At 45.4% G+C, this 17,041-nt stretch overlaps 1 protein-coding gene across 1 annotated transcript in view; it reads right to left on the bottom strand.

Moving 5' to 3' along the window:
• ARFGEF2 (ADP ribosylation factor guanine nucleotide exchange factor 2) overlaps nucleotides 1-16,663 on the bottom strand; it is a 74,448-nt gene extending 57,785 nt beyond the window's left edge. Inside the window, exons 1-2 of the mRNA XM_038750755.1 lie at nucleotides 16,543-16,663; nucleotides 524-554 (exon numbers count right to left, since the gene is read on the bottom strand). Of these exons, the coding sequence (XP_038606683.1) occupies nucleotides 524-554; nucleotides 16,543-16,663 (152 nt within the window). The remainder of the gene's footprint in view (nucleotides 1-523; nucleotides 555-16,542) is intronic.
• Nucleotides 16,664-17,041: the final 378 nt, after the last annotated feature.

The following is a 17,041-nucleotide window of genomic DNA, read 5'->3' as shown; positions in this document are numbered from 1 at the left end:
TGAAAAAAGTTATGCCATGCCAATCTGTCACAAAAATTACACCTCAACTGGAGGATCCCTAGTTCAGTGAAGTCACAAACTGTCAGGTTCATTAAAAGCTTAAATGCACACATTAGTCAACCCAAAGTTGCCATAAGCAGAGAGTAGGGCGCTTCATTAACTAATTACAAGTTTATCATTCTGTACCAAATCCCTGCCCCTGTCAGTTACAGCTCTGATTCTGGAAAGTACAAATTAACATCGTTATAGAGGCCAACAGGGTCTTATATTATTATCCATCTGCTTAAACGAGCATGATAGCAGAAGACAGAGTTCTTGCCCCTTCTTCCCGTAAATTACAATACCATTAAAATTGTCCTGCTGGCCCCTTTTAAAAACCAATGATTTCCCAAGTTATCTGCTACTCATTTTGTTTGTGTAGTAGTTATTTCCCAGGCATTCAGTTGAGAAGTAAGAGCGATTGTTGCCACCTCCAGCTGACCATTTGCCCATATGCAACAGTAGCTACTGGCTGCTGGCTTACCTTTGCTTCTCTATTTCCGCTTTAATTTCATCTGTGGGGAGGGAAAAGAAACTTGTTCAATATAAGCAACAGAATTTTACGTAAAAACAACAAAAACTCCTACGCCCTCACCACTGAGATTACCGTGGTGTCACAGTTGTGGAATGTTGTAAAGGAAGCTCAGTCACTTGTAAAATGAGATTGACACACACTTAAGCTTAGAGGATGAGAATCGGGCTACCACATAGACACTGGGTAAGGAATTAATTCACTCTATATATCTTCCCTCCAAGTGCCTGGCACAGTATTGGGTATTCAGTGAACAACTGAGATTGTACTCTCCCAGGCATTTAGTAAACTCTGCATATAACTCCCCCTTTTAGACTGTGAGCCCACTGTTGGGTAGGGACTGTCCCTATATGTTGCCAATTTGTACTTCCCAAGCGCTTAGTACAGTGCTCTGCACACAGTAAGCGCTCAATAAATACGATTGATGATGATGATGATATAAAAGCATTTAGTAAACTCTGCTCTGCATATAATAAACAGTCAATAGATACCATTCATTGATTATCTCTCCCCCTTCTAGACTGTGAGCCCATTGTTGGGTAGGGGCCGTCTCTATAATGTTGCCAACTTGTACTTCCCAAGCGTTTAGTACAGCGCTCTGCACACAGTAAGCGCTCAATAAGTACGATTGAATGAATGAAATGATTAATGATAATGTTGAGCAGGAAGGTAACTGAGGACCCCTTATTCTTGTTGGAAATAAAGCTATTAATTACAGGACAAAGGAAAACACCAGAATCTTCCTCTTTTCATAAACTTCATTATTAGTGTTGATTATGTTCTTAGGCCTCAAAGTGTTTAGATGAGCATGCTTCCTTCCTCTGTATGTTACCTGCACATTATTATTTAACTTTCCGCTTAAGGGTATTTGTTAAGCCCTTACTATGTGCCGGACACTGTACTAAGCACTGGGGTAGACACAAGCTAAAAAGTCATGTCCCCCATGGGGACTCTCAGTCTTAATCTCCATTTTATAGATGAGGGAACTGAGGCACAGAGAAGGGAAGTGACTGGCCCAAGGTCACAAAGCAGACAGGTGGTGAAGCTGGTATTAGAACCCAGAGTCATTCATTCACTCATTCAATCAACTGTATTTAATGAGCACATACTGTGTGCAGAGCACTGTACTAAGCACTTGAGAAGTACAAGCTGGCAACATATAGAGACGGTCCCTACCCAACAACGGGCTCACAGTCTAGAAGGGGGAGACAGACAACAAAACATGTGCACAGGTGTCAAGTCATCAGGATAAATAGAAATAAAGCTAGATGCACATCATTAACAAAATAAATAGAATAGTCAATATGTACAAGAGGCCTGTGCTCTATCCACAAGATCACAGGGCTCTTCTTAGGGACTCCTAACTGTGCTGAATTACTTTCAAAGACCCAGCAGCTTGGAGAGGTGTGTACACATTTCTTTTTTCTTTCTGTCCCAGACTGAAATTAGAGGGTGTTTCATTATTAAAATAATCTCAAGACCCTCCTTTCGGCTACTCAGAATTCTCTTTTCTTGGCAAATTCTTGGCTTTCTTGGCTTTCCCCACCTGGATTTACAAAAGGCCAAAGAAAAATTGGCTGTGTTAGCAAAGCTTCAGATACTTAACCTCCTGGCCTGCTGACGAGTATTCGGGATCAAGCCCACACACTTGTATGCCGTATTCAAAGTGTATGGGATCACCTTGAGGATGACATCTGGGGGCTCAAAAAATTCCTTCTTGTCTATGCATCCCTTTTGAATGAAGAACATCACGGCTGACCAAAAATGGCAAGATTTCACAACCTCTTTTCAAAAGCTGTTCTGTGTTGTCTTTTCTTGGATCAACTCCCCCCTCATTTCACAATCAGCCATATTTACTGAACACTTATTGTGTGCAGAGCACTATACTAAGCGCTTGGGAGAGTTCGATATAACAGAGTTGTTACACACGTTCCCTAAACACAATGAGCTTACAGTCTAGAAGGGGAAAGGGACATTAATATAAGTAAATTACGGATATCTATATAAATGCTGTGGGGCTTGCTTAGCATTTAGCTGAAGTTTCTTGACCACCAACATATTCCTGCTTCAAATGCAGTTAGAGCCACACAAACCCTTTTTCATTCCTCTCCCTTCCCCACTAATACTGTTTCTCAGTCTCTTCTGCTTTTCGCTAAGCAAAATAAATGCTTTGAATATTTCAGTGTGGCTTGAGGAAAATTTAAAAAGGACTAAACTTCATCTTGGTGAATGCCTATCTACTAGCCCACTTACTACAGTGCTTTCCATCAAGTAGGCATTCAGTAGGTGTTCAATAAATCCTACTGATTTATTTTTCTACTACTGTTTCTTCCCTTTCTCTCAGATCGTCTTTTCTTAAGTTTAACTAAAGGGGCAGAGAGTGAACATTTTGCTATTAAACGTAGTAGTAATGGAATTTGTGCTAAGCATTATGGAAAAATCCTTGCCCATAAGGAGTTTAGCAGCTATTGTTCAGCAAAGTTGACTCACTAAAGAATAGCATTTTAAGAGTCAAGTATTTAGATTTTTGCCTCTGGTTCCTGGTCACGAAAATCCCTAAAAATATGCTCAGACATGTATTCCCCGGCAGTCACTGATAGCAAAAATGTTGCTGATTGGAGACCCAAGCCAACAGTTTATTTTTTTTAAGAGTTTTTTGGTGGCATTTGTTAAGCACTTAGTTATTAAGTGCTTTTAGACTGTGAGCCCACTGTTGGGTAGGGACTGTCTCTATATATTGCCAATTTGTACTTCCCAAGCACTTAGTACAGTGCTCTGCACACAGTAAGCGCTCAATAAATACGACTGATGATTATGTGCTCATCTCCTCATTATGTGCTCATCTCCTCCAGGCCTTCCCAGACTGAGCCCCTTCCTTCCTCTCCCCCTCGACCCCCTCTCCATCCCCCACATCTTACCTCCTTCCCTTCCCCACAGCACCTGTATATATGTATATATGTTTGTACATATTTATTACTCTATTTATTTTACTTGTACCTATCTATTCTATTTTATTTTGTTAGTATGTTTGCTTTTGTTCTCTGTCTCCCCCTTCTAGACTGTGAGCCCACTGTTGGGTAGGGACTGTCTCTATATGTTGCCAGCTTGTACTTCCCAAGCGCTTAGTACAGTGCTCTGCACACAGTAAGTGCTCAATAAATACAATTGATTGATTGATTGACGTGCCAGGCACTGTATTAAGCGCTGGGGTAGATACAAGTTAATCAGGTTGGACACAGTCCATGTCCAAATGGGGCTCACGGTCTTAATCCCCATTTTACAGATGAGCCCCAACTGAGGTCCAGACAAGCGAAGGGACTTGCCCAAGGTCACACAGCCAGCAAGTGGCGGAGCCGGGATTAGCATCCAGCTCCTTGGGATCTCCAAGCCCATGCTCTATCCACTGGGCCACGCTGCTTTCCAGGTGGGAACAATGTTCTGCCCGGCTCCATCTCCTGATTCCAGTGGCAACAGGGGGCTTGGAGGAATTGTGTGGTGGGCTGTCGTCCTTAATGCTTAAACCCAATGATTCAGGATGTTCCACCTACCTTTCCCCTTCATATCCCTAATGCCATTACGGGTTCCTCGGCCACAATTTTATCCGACTCCTCTGGAACCTACTGATATATTTTGGCCCTCACCCTCCCTGTAATAATTCATCCTTTATTCTGAACACCAGCTGTGGAAAGAAGTGTTTCCCCCTGTTTTAAACCTACTGCCTTCCAGCTTCCATGGGTGCCCCCTCTCAACCCTACTGTGGGATTTGGTGACGACCTCTAGACTGTAAGCTCGCTATAGGCAGGGAACGTGTCCACCAACTCTGTGATATTGTACTCTCCCAAGTGCTTAGGACAGTGCTCTGCACACAGTAAGCACTCGATAAATGCCACTGATTAACAGATAATAACAACAATAATAACAAGTGCTTACCCTGAGCCCAGACTGAGCCCCTTCCTTCCTCTCCCCCTCATCCCCCCTCCATCTCCCCATCTTACCTCCTTCCCTTCCCCAGAGCACCTGTATATATGTATATATGTTTGTACACATTTATTACTCTATTTATTTATTTATTTTACTTGTACATATCTATTCTATTTATTTTATTTTGTTAGTATGTTTGGTTTTGTTCTCTGTCTCCCCTTTTAGACTGTGAGCCCACTGTTGGGTAGGGACTGTCTCTATATGTTGCCAACTTGTACTTCCCAAGCGCTTAGTACAGTTCTCTGCACACAGTAAGTGCTCAATAAATATGATTGATTGATTACTATGTGCCAGGCATTGTACTAAATGCAGGAGTAGATCCAAGTTTATCAGGTTGGGCGCATTTCCTGTTCCACATAACAAAAATAATAATAATACTAATAACGGTATTTGTTAAGCGCTTACTACGTGCCAAGTACTGTTATAAGCTCTGGGGTAGGTACAAGGTTATTATCAGGTTTGTCCCATGTGGGGCTCACGGTCTTAATCCCCATTTTACAGATGAGGTAACTGAGGCACCGAGAAGTTGAGCTGCCCAAAGTCACACATCTGACAAGTGGCGGAGCCGGGATTAGAACCCACTACCTCTGACTCTCAAGCCCGTGCTCTTTCCACTAAGTCACGCTGGGGCTCAGAGTCTCAATCCCCATTTTACAGATGAGGTAACAGGCATCGAGAAGTGTGGTGACTTTCCCAGGGTCACACAGGAGAAATACCAAAATTGGGATTAGAACCAATGACCTTCGGACTCTCAGGCCTGTGCTCTATCCACTATGCCATGCTGCTTATAATAATAATGACTGGATTTATTAAGTGCTTACTATGTGCAAAGCACTGCTCTAAGCGCTGGGGAGTTTACAAGGTGACCAGGTTGTCCCATGGGGGGCTCACAGTCTTAATCCCCATTTTACAGATGAGGTAACTGAGGCCCAGAGAAGTGAAGTGACTTGCCCAAAGTCACACAGCTGACAAGTGGCGGAGCCGGGGTCTGAACCCATGACCTCTCACTCCAAAGCCCGTGCTCTTTCCACTGGGCCACGCTGCTTATGCAGTCACCCTGCTCACGCTCTTTGTGATTTCGTAAAACTTTTCAATTCCTCGGGTCCCGGTGTCCCCCTGCACGCTCAATAATAATGATGATGGCACTTATTAAGCGCTTACTATGTGCAAAGCACTGTTCTAAGCGCTGGGGGGGGGATACAAGGTGATCAGGTTGTCCCACGAGGGGCTCACAGTCTTCACCCCCATTTCACAGATGAGGGAATGAGGCACAGGGAAGTGAAGTGACTTGCCCAAAGTCACGCAGCTGACAAGTGGCAGAGCCGAGATTCGAACCCATGACCTCTGACTCCAAAGCCCGGGCTCTTTTCCACTGAGCCACGCTGCTTCCCTTTAGACACTTAGACACTGACTCTGAAGTGCTTCGAGATCGGCAAATCAAGTGACTGTACTTGGACCTCCTCCATGCGGCTGCCTCCTGCTTATTTATTTACCTTGGCAAGGAAGATGTGATCAAGCCTATAAAGAGCTAGGATACCGTGGGAGGGGCTTCTCCATAGGATCCAGTATCTCGGGAAGGATCAGTTACCTTTCCGTTTTCCAAAAGTGCTTGGATGTTAAGATCATCACCCCCCGCCCCGCCTAAATCCAAACCTACCAGGCTCCCTTTCTGCTACGTCATTTATTAGATCTGCCTCTGTCTTGGGTCTGACACGGTGCTTGGCACATAGTACTATAGTACTATAATAGTACTAGTAATAGTATTATAGTACTATTATAGTACTATAGTACTATAATAGTACTAGTAATAGTATTATAGTACTATAATAATAGTACTATTATTAGGGACCCGGAGGGGAGGGCTGCTGAGGGCAATGTACCACCTCATGTTCAGTGCCCCTTCCCTCCCCTTGACGCCCCAAAGCACGGGGCAAGTGTGAAAACATAGGAAGCGCTCAATAAATACGACTGATGATGATGATGAAAAAGTTACTTCACTTGCCACGCCTTCGGCCCAGCTAAGCCGACAGCCGCAGTGACAGGTTGCAGAGGACTCAAGAGGTTGGGTAGGGCAAGGTTCAGTTGGGAACTCTTCGAGAAGCCTGGACTGGCAATAGAAGCGGACTTTCTCGGCTACGTAACAACCCAGGAAGGCGAAGGGGTGTCCATCCCGTACGGGGTCAGAGCGACGCTCAACCGGCCCGCTCGCTTTGTTCCTGACGTAACTTCAGGATACTGGGACCCAAGGGTTTCGGAAGCAGAAGGGCAGATTTTGGAGGGGCATTTCCTAAAGAGACAAGTGAAATTTTTAGGCCCGGGGTTTTCAAGTCCTTGGAAGTGGCTTTCCCCAGTAATTCTAAGAAAAGTCCATGTGAACGTGTCAACCTGGAGATTTTATTCTTTAGCACAAGATAAAAAAAAAAACAAGTCCAACCACATCTCTTCCTCCACAGAGACAGGAAACAAGTGTGTGTGTGTGTGTGTGTGTGTGTGAGTATTCTTGAAGATATATCTCTTTATATATACAGGCATATAGGCCTACATATATCTCTCTCTCTACAGGCATAAAGCGAGAGATCTATCTTCAAGACAAAAAGAGCAATTTTTTTTTGTCAAAACATTTTCCAAGATAACGTTGAGAGTCTAAACCGAAGTCCCACTGTTAAAAACATATTAACACACAGTGCCAATCTATTTATATGGAAGACTCCTTATAAGCAGTTGCCAACTAAGCCAGTATTTAGAAGTTTCCTCTCCTTCACAAAGAATGGTCCTTCTGTTTCGAGACCACTATTTTCACAGAGTGGCCCCTGTGCTTAACAAGTCCAGAACATAGATTTCAAATGCATTTAACTACTGCTTTGCTCCTGAAAAATAATCCACCCAAGGTTTGAAACTCACAAAAACTAGACACTAACCCTCAATCTCTTTCTAAAGCCAATCAAGCTTGCAATTCTTCTTTCATATGTTAAGTCGTTTCATAAAAGATACACCTAGATTCTACTGAACCACTGTTCTATCACAAATAAAATGAGGATTAAATTCATTCAATCGTATTTATTGCGCACTTACTGTGTGCACAGCACTGTAGCCACTGGAGATTTTTGAGGAGGGGAGTAAATCCTATTCCCTCCTATTTAGACTGTGCACCCCACGTGGGACAGGGATTGTGTCCAACCTGATTATCTTGTATCTACATCAGCATTTAGTACAGCACTTAATGCCATTATAAATTACAAAATAGGCTATGGAGAAAATCTAAAGTGTATATACTTTTTAAAACTGCATACATTTTTAAAACACTTTTTTTGTTATTAAAATGATATTTATTAAGCCCCTACTATGAGCCAGGTCACTGTCTTAAGCACGGAGGCACTGTTCATTCAGTGTCGTATTTATTGAGTGCTTACTGTTTGCAGAGTACTGTACTAAGCACTTGGGAGAGTATAACAATCACTGTGCTTGCCAAAATGCATTCAACTCATCTTCATATCTATTCTTATTTCTCATTTTTTTAAAAAAAGGCTAAACTTTAATGAATCTTTCTCTAAAGCAGTCTTTGATAGACTGTGGTTTAATAAAGTATTCTGTTGCACTCCCTTGCTTAATCTCGGTGCTTAGAACAGTGCTTTGCATATAAGCGCTTAACAAATGCCATTATTATTATTATTATTATTATTACAACTTGCAAGCATTTCTTTCTGAAAGGAAGAAAAAACCCAACAATGCTCTAAAATGACTTTAGAAGACTTGACTTGGGCAAAGAAGGTTTGCATATCTATTGTATCCCAAGACCCCTAAAGTTTTGACCAAGTTAATGTAGTGTTTAGTGCCTGTGGTATAAAAAGCACACAGTTAAGTGAGACATGCTAAAACCAAGCTGAGAAGCAGCATGACATGGTGGATAGAGCACAGGCCTGGGAGACAGAAGGTCATGAGTTCTAGTCCCGGCTCCATTCATTCATTCATTCAATCGTATTTACTGAGCGCTTACTGTGTGCAGAGCACTGGACTAAACGCTTGGGAAGTACAAGTTGGCAACATATAGAGACGGTCCCTACCCAACAGTGGGCTCACAGTCTAGAAGGGGGAGACAGAGAACAAAACATATTAACAAAATAAAATAAATACAATAAACATGTACAAATAAAATAAATAAATAGAAAATAAATGTGTTCACATTTACAAAATGTGCCGTTTATTTGGCTTTGTTTGGCTTTACTTGGCTTTATTTGGCTCCACTATTTGCTGTGTGACTTTGGGCAAGTCACTTCATTTAGAGAAGCAGCGTGGCTCAGTGGAAAGAGCACAGGCTTTGGAGTCAGAGGTCATGGGTTCAAATCCCGGCTCCACCAACTGTCAGCTGTGTGACCTTGGGCAAGTCACTTAACTTCTCTGACACCCAGGTAAGTATAATGGGCTCCCCTAAGGGCAGAGGCCAGGTGGGTGCCCCTTTTACTTAGTCAAGGATGGGAGTGAAGCAGCAGTAGATGACAGAGGCCGGGGAAGTCACGCACTGAAGGGACTTCTAATTACTGGACTTATATGAGATAGCCACCAATTATTTTACAAATATTCATGAGACAAATCTGAGGCCAAGAATTTAATACTCAATTTGCCCAGCAATGGCTGAAGCTATTTCAGAAGGCACGGTAATAATGACGGCATTTATTAATCACTTACTATGGGTCAAACACTCTGCTAAGCACGGGTATGGGCAAGACAAGCCAACTGGACATATTCTTTGTCCTACAAAGTGCTCACGGTTAACGTCTCTATGCTTCAGTTATCTTTAAAACGGGGATTAAGACTGTGATCCCCCATGTGGGATATGGACTGTGTCCAACCTGATTAGCCTGTATTTGTCCCAGTGTTTAGAACAGTGCTTGGCACATTGTAAATGCTTAACAAATACCATAAAAAAGGGAAAGAGAATGGGCACTTTACCCCCATTTTACAGATATGGAAACTGAGATACAGAGAAGTCAAGCAGCTTGCCCAAGGTTACAGAAAAGGCAGGTGGTAGACCAGGACGCAGCGTAGCTCAGTAGAAAAAGTGCAGGCTTGGGAGTCAGAGGCCATGGGTTCTAATCCCGGCTTTGCCACTTATCAGCTGGGTGACTTTGGGCAAGTCACTTCACTTCTCTGTGTCTCAGTTACCTCATCTGGAAAATAGGGAATTAAGCCTGTGAGCCCCATGTGGGACAACCTGATTACCTCGTATCTCCTCCAGCGCTTAGAACAGTGCTTGGCATATAGTAAGCGCTTAACAAACACCAAAATTATTATTACCAGGAGAAGAACCCACATCTGTTAACTCCTAGTTGCTTTCCGGCTATTTTCAATAACAGTGTTATATGAAGATTTATTATAACATTCAGGCAAAGTGTTTTCAAAACATCACACATGCACAGAGTTATGATTCTTTGGTGGCCTCGGAACACACACACACACTGGGCCCTCTCTTGTACACATCCTGACTCTGGCCTGGAACGCTCTCCCTCTTCATATCCGAAAGACGATTATTCTCCCCACCTCCAAAGACTTATCGAAGGCACATCTCCTCCAAGAGGCCTTCCCTGATTAAGCGCTCCTTTTCTCTTCTCCCACTCCCTTCTGCATCACCCTGACTTGCTCCCTTTATTCATCCCCCCTCCCAGGCCCACGGCACTTATGTACATTCCACAGTTTGTTTCTATTAATGTCTGCCTCCCCCCAAGACTGTAAGCTCGTTGTGAGCAGGAAGTGTGGCTATTACACTGTCATATTGTACTCCCCCAAGCACTTAGTAAGGGGGAGTCAGACTGCATTCTGGAAGTATCAACGCTGTCAGTAAATTCGACTGATTGGCTACGAAAAGTTTCGAAGCTCAGAGCTGGTTGTTTTAGTTGAGTTGATAAATTCCGCACCAAAAGTGGTGACAGTGAAAGTTCATGTTCACTTATGCACAGGGCAAAGTTTCTTCTTGTGACCCCTCACAATCACACCAACTCCACTTCCACGCTCCACAGACAACGCCGCAGGTGGAAGGTTGTTACGGCTGCGGAGGCTTGGAATCGCAATAAATCGGAGCAGACCCATAGCTACTGTGGAATTTTGGTCCATCCTTACAATTTTAAAGACGGGGAGTTCAAATTTTCCCCTCACTTGTTTTTTCTCCCTTCCCCCCTACTTCACCCCCGACCTGAATAACCCTTATGACCAAAACATTAAGCAGTATTAAAAGGCAGAAAGCTAGAAGGAACCTAACAGCATTTGCAGTAAAACTTGCTTCAACTGCCTGGTCATCTAGAGTCAGGGTCTTTTCAACAGATGGCTTTCAAATACAGGATCTTGATCATTACTAGTCTGAAAGCCTATGCAAAAAAATGCCTAACTTTAAGTGGGTCATCTTATAGAGGGTTTTCACGGGAATATATTTGGGTTCATTTTAAATACCACAGGTTGCCCATATTAGAAAGATATTATGATATTCAATTTCACCTGGAGTATATTTTACGGTTTCCCTATCTCCCAGTTCCTTTTATATTCTCTCATAGCACCAATGGAAGTTGAACCAGTGAATGATTATTTAAAGAAGACCATCCTTAGAAGCCAGACAGTGTTGATACTTCCAGAATGAAGGAAAGCCCTTTCAGTCAGTCTAAAAATATGACACAATCTTGTCCGGCTATAAACGTCATATATGTAAAGAACAGGAACATTACTTTTTAAAAATCCGAAGCAAAAGCAGTCCCTGGATAAGAATGACTGGAGTGAGGTTTTATAATTGAACTGAAAGGTACCCAATGTGATCTATAGATCACAAGCAGGAACAAGCAGGAAAATGCATCACATCACTAAATAACTTTTAAAATAAATCAAAACCCTCAAAATTTCTCTTCCTGCTCTTTGGGATAACCCTATCTAAGAATCACTAGAACACTGTTTCCTAAGAAGGGGACTATATTTTATTTTTTAAAAGTTTAACATTGAGATATTTACAGATAATTTTCCACTTTCTGTGCAAAACATGGCATTATAAAAACATTATTCCTGTACTTCAGTGTTCAGTCCTGCAGCTTAGAGGCCAAAGACAACTTCTACAACTGGAAAGAAGTGATGATTTCCTTTCAGCAAATCCCCTGGATTTTCTAATAATTTTCGGCCATTTCTTCACTATTATAGATCCTACTTGAGCCTCTAAGTAGTGCACCCTGGCTAACCCAAAATTCCTTCTACCCCATAAAGCATGCTTAAAGGATCTTTAAGCAGTAGTAAAATTTATTCAGGATTCTGGCCAGCTTTATTTTCAGAGAATAAACAAGTCCTTAGAGTAAAAAATTAACCATCACATTTGTACCTCAAGGGGGTATTGATAATTTGTATAAAAATGGTGTTAAATATGACTTAATAAATAATTTGAAATTATTATTTTTAGGACAATAATATTATTGCTAATAGGTTCTGCAAGAAGTTTCAGAGCACAAATGCTTTGCCAGAAGAATACAGGCCTTTAAATTCCAGGAGGGATAGGCCCTTATCTTACAATTTTATTCCCTCAAGTGTCCAGTACAGTGCTTCCTCTCCAAGAGGCGCTCAAAAAATACCTTTGGTGCAAGAGGTTGGAGATTCAGAAAACAGTTCTGGAGAGGGGAAGTTTCCTGGGACTACAATCGTAATTGTTTTTCCCGGTCCTCAAACTGCCCCAAGTTGCTGAGGCATCATGTGGTACTCGAACCTCTTCAGATACAATTAGATAAGTTACCCTAGGAAGTTGCGTGGCTCTATTGGAAAATGCTTGGGCCTGGGAATCACAGGGCCTGGTTTCTAATTCTGGCTCCATCACTTGCCTGCAGGGTGACCTTGGCTAAGTCACTTAACTACTCTGTGCCTCAATTATAAAATAGTCAATTGTATTTATCGACCACTTACTATGTGCAGAATACTGTACTAAGCACTTGGAAGTGTACAATATAACAGACATAGCCCCTGCCCACAATGAGCTTACAGCCTAGATTATTCAATGCCTGCTCTCCCTTCCCCTTAGTCTGTGAGCTCAGTGTGGAGCAGACTATGCTGAGGCTGGCTAGAAGGAAATAGGTATTTATGTCTGCTCGTTCTCAGTTTTATGCACCTGAAGCAGATAAATCAGCACAGCACAGCCTCTTCCTTGATCGGTGACATTTAGGGGAGCCTTCAATCTGGGCAGAGCACTCCTAAATGCTTGGAAGAGCATTTCCTGAGCCTTTAGTCTAGGCAGAGCACTATTCATTCATTCAATCATATTTATTGAGCGCTTACTGTGTGCAGAGCACTGTACTAAGCGCTTGGGAAGTACAAGTCAGCAACATATAGAGATGGTCCCTACCCAAAAACGGGCTCACAGTCTAGAAGGGGGAGACAGACAACAAAACATGTAGACAGGTGTCAAAACCGTCAGAATAAACAGAATTAGAGCTATATGCACATCATTAATAAAACAGAGTAGTAAATATGTACAAGTAAAATAAATAGAGTAATACATCTGTACAAATATATACTGAGTGCTTGGGAGAGTACAGCAGTTAGCAGAGGGGAGGAAGGGGTGGGTCCTACCTCCACTCTCTACTTAGAGGCCCCCATGCTGAACAGCAGTAGTAATAGTATTTATTAAGCATTTATCACGTGCAGAGCACTGAGCTCTGATGAAGCTAGTAGTTTCTAGTAGTTTTAGGAGAAGGTGCTTCTGACATCTGTAATGTATTTATTTATATCGATGTCTGTTTCCCCGCCTCTAGACTGTAAGCTCGTTGTGGGCGGGGAATGTGTCCGGTTATTATTCTGTTGCACTCTCCCAAGTGCTTAGTTCAGTGTTCTGCACGGTAAACGCTCAATAAATAGGATGGAAAGAATGAATGAATAGGCAGTGGGCCCATGACAGGGGAAGAACAATGCCTGTCTCTCCCTCTAGACTGTGAGCTTGTGGGCAGGGAACGTGTTGATCAACTCAATTGCCCTCTCCTAAGCACTTAGTACAGTGCTCTGCACAAGGGAAGCGCTCAATAAATACTATTGAAGATGAAATTGGTTGGGAGGAAAACATTTCCACTTCCTGGAAGGAACTGGGAAGAGGAAACGTAGGCCCAAATGACAACTTTAATGGGAGATGGAGGACTGTGTCCCAAATTATTTTTTTTAGACTGTGAGCCCACTGTTGGGTAGGGACTGTCTCTATATGTTGCCAAATTGTACTTCCCAAGCGCTTAGTACAGTGCCCTGCACACAGTAAGCGCTCAATAAATACGACTGATGATGATGATGGGCAGTGAACGTGTTGATCAACTCTATTGCCCTCTCCCAAGCACTTAGTACAGTGCTCTGCACAAGCGAAGCGCTCAATAAATATTATTGAAGATGAAATCGGTTGGGAGGAAAACATTTCCACTTCCTGGAAGGAACTGGGAAGAGGAAAGGTAGGCCCAAATGACAACTTTAATGGGAGATGGAGGACTATCTGTGTCCCAAATTATTTTTTTTAGACTGTGAGCCCACTGTTGGGTAGGGACTGTCTCTATATGTTGCCAAATTGTACTTCCCAAGCGCTTACTACAGTGCTCTGCACACAGTAAGCGCTCAATAAATACGATTGATTGATTGACTGAAGGAGGGGAGGGAGGTCCAGAAGTGAGATACGAAAGTTCTGGATGGAGAAGAGTGAGAGAAGGAAGACCAGGGTGTGAGTCCATGCCTGACTGTAAACTCGCTGTGGGCAGGGAATGTGTCTTCCAACGCTGTTAATATTGTTAACAAAGTTGTTAATATTATTGTGAACTAAGCACTCTCCCAAGTGCTTAGTACAGTGTTCCACACACGGGAAGCGCTCAATAAATACTGCTGCTGATGAAATCGGTTGGGAGGAAAACATTTCCACTTCCTGGAAGGAATTGAGAGGAGGAAAGGTAGGCCTTGGTGACAGCTTTAACGGGAGATGGGGAACTGAGGGAGGGAAGGGAGGTCTAGAGGGGCGGTAAGAAAGTTCTGGATGGAGAATTCATTCATTCAATCATATTTACTGAGTGCTTACTGTGTGCAGATCACTGTACTAAGCGCTTGGAAAGTACAATTCAGCAACAAATGGAGACAATCCCTACCCAACACTAACAGTCTAGAAGAGAGGGAAGCCCATGGTGCAGAGTCCATGCCTGACTAACAGCTTGTTGTGGGCGGGGAACGTGTCTTCCCACTCTGTCAATATTGTCATACTGTCCTCTCCCAAGCACACAGAAGTAATAATAATAATAATAATAATAATAATAATAATAATAATAATGGCATGGTGTAGTGGCTAGGGCACAGGCCTAGGACTCGGAAGGTCATGGGTTCTAATCCTGCCTTCTGCACTTGTCTGCTGTGTGACCTTGGCCAAGTCACTTCACTGGGCCTCGGTTAACTCATCTGTAAAATGGGAATGAAAACTCTGAGCCCCGTGCGGGACGGGGACTGTGTCCAACCTGCCTGCCTTGGATCTACCCCTGCGCTTGGAGCGGTGCTTGGCCCATAGTAAGCGCTTAGCCAGTACCATCATTACTATTATATTCATTCATTCTTTCAATCGTATTTATTGAGCGCTTACTGTGTGCAGAGCACCGTACTAAGCACTTGGGAAGTAGAAGTTGGCAACATATAGAGATGGTCCCTACCCAACAGTGGGCTCACAGCCTATTCACAGTCACGGTCTATTACATTACAGCACTCACACCAAGCGCTCCATCCCAAGCGCTTAGTACAGTTCGGCACATAGTAAGTCTTCACTAAAAAGCCCCAACTGATTGACTAGGGCGGGGGAGGGAGACAAGAACTGAGGAAGAGGGAGGCCTGAGGCAGGGAGGGGGGGAAAGGTAACTGGGGTGACAAGGGAGGGGAGTGGAAAGACAGGGGCCCGGGGGGGCAGGGGGCCCAGGGTGCTCATTCATCCAGTCGTATTTCTTGAGCACTTACTGTGTGCAGAGCACTGTACTAAGTGCTTTGGAAGTACAAGTTGGCAACACATGGAGATGGTCTCTACCCAACAACGGGCTCACAGTCTAGAAGGGGGAGACAGACAACAGAACAAAACATGTGGACAGGTGTCAAGTCATCAGAATAAATGGAAGTAAAGCTAGACGCACATCATTAACAAAATGGATAGCCCGGGGGGGGGCAGGGGCGCCCGGGGTAGGGTGGGGGGGGCAGAGGGGGCCAGAAGGCAGGGTGTCCTGGGGGGACAGGGGGGCCCCGGGGGGCAGAGAGGGACTGAAGGCAGGGGGGCCCTGGGGGGCAGAGGGGGCAGAAGGGGCTGGAAGGCAGGGGGCTCGGGGCGGCAGAGGGGGTCCAGGGGGGCAGAGGGGACCCAGGGGGGGCAGAGGGGACCCGGGGGGGGCAGAGAGGACCCGGGGGGGCAGAGAGAGCCGGAAGGCAGGGGGCCCCGAGGGGCAGAGGGGGTCCAGGGGGGCAGAGGGCCCTGGGGGCAGAGGGGACCAGAAGACAGGGGGGCCCGGGGGGGGACAGAGGGACCCAAGGGAGCAGAGAGGGCCCGGGGGGGGGGGGGGGCAGAGGAGGCCCAGGGGGTGGGGGGGCAGAGGGACCCGGGGGGGGGGGGGCAATCAATCAATCGTATTTATTGAGCGCTTACTGTGTGCAGAGCACTGGACTAAGCGCTTAGGAGGTACAAGTTGGCAACCTACAGAGACGGTCCCTACCCCACAGTGGGGCAGAGGGACCCAGGGGGGGCAGAGGGGGTCGGAAGACGGGGGGCCCAGGGGGGCCCTGAGGGGGGCAGGGGGGCCCTGTGGGGGGGGCAGAGACACCCTGGGGGGGTGGGCGGAGGGCCCTGGGGGAGCAGAGGGTCCCTGGGGGGCAGAGGGGGCCCTGAGGGGTCCGTAGGGGCAGAGGAGCCCCTGGGGGTCAGAGGCAGAGGGCAGGGGAGGGAGCCCCGGGGGGGGGGCTGTTGGGGGGGCTGCTGGGGGGGACCGCGTGTCCGGGCTCCTTACCCAGCGCCACCTGGCAGGCCGTGCGCAGCTGGGCGTGCTGGGGCCGCTTGGCCTCCTTGTCGGCCAGGATCTTCTCCAGGGCCCGGGACACGAACATGCTCTTCGTCTGGCTGTCCTGCATGGCCCCGGGACGGACGGACCGAGGGAGGGAGGGAGGGCCCGGCGGGTGGGCACGGAGGGGGGCGGGCGGGCGGGCGGCCCCGTCGCCTCGGGGACGAGCGTCGCCTCAGGAAGCGCCAGCTCGGCCCCACGGCGCCGCCATCTTGGGGGGCCGCCTCACGGGGCCCCGCCCGCTCACCTCGTGACCCCGACACGCAGTCAGTCCGTCAGTCAGTCAGTCAGTCCCATTTAATAATAATAAATAATAGTGATAATAATGATGGCATTTATCAAGCGCTTACCACGTGCAAAGCACTGCTCTAAGCTCTGGGGAGGACACTTGTCAGCCGCGTGACCTTGGGCAAGCCACTTCACTTCTCTGTTCCTCAGTTCCCTCGTC

Source organism: Tachyglossus aculeatus, chromosome 8, assembly GCF_015852505.1.
Source record: "Tachyglossus aculeatus isolate mTacAcu1 chromosome 8, mTacAcu1.pri, whole genome shotgun sequence".
Taxonomy (NCBI): Eukaryota; Metazoa; Chordata; class Mammalia; order Monotremata; family Tachyglossidae; genus Tachyglossus; species Tachyglossus aculeatus.
This window is presented reverse-complemented; position numbering and strand designations above follow the sequence as displayed.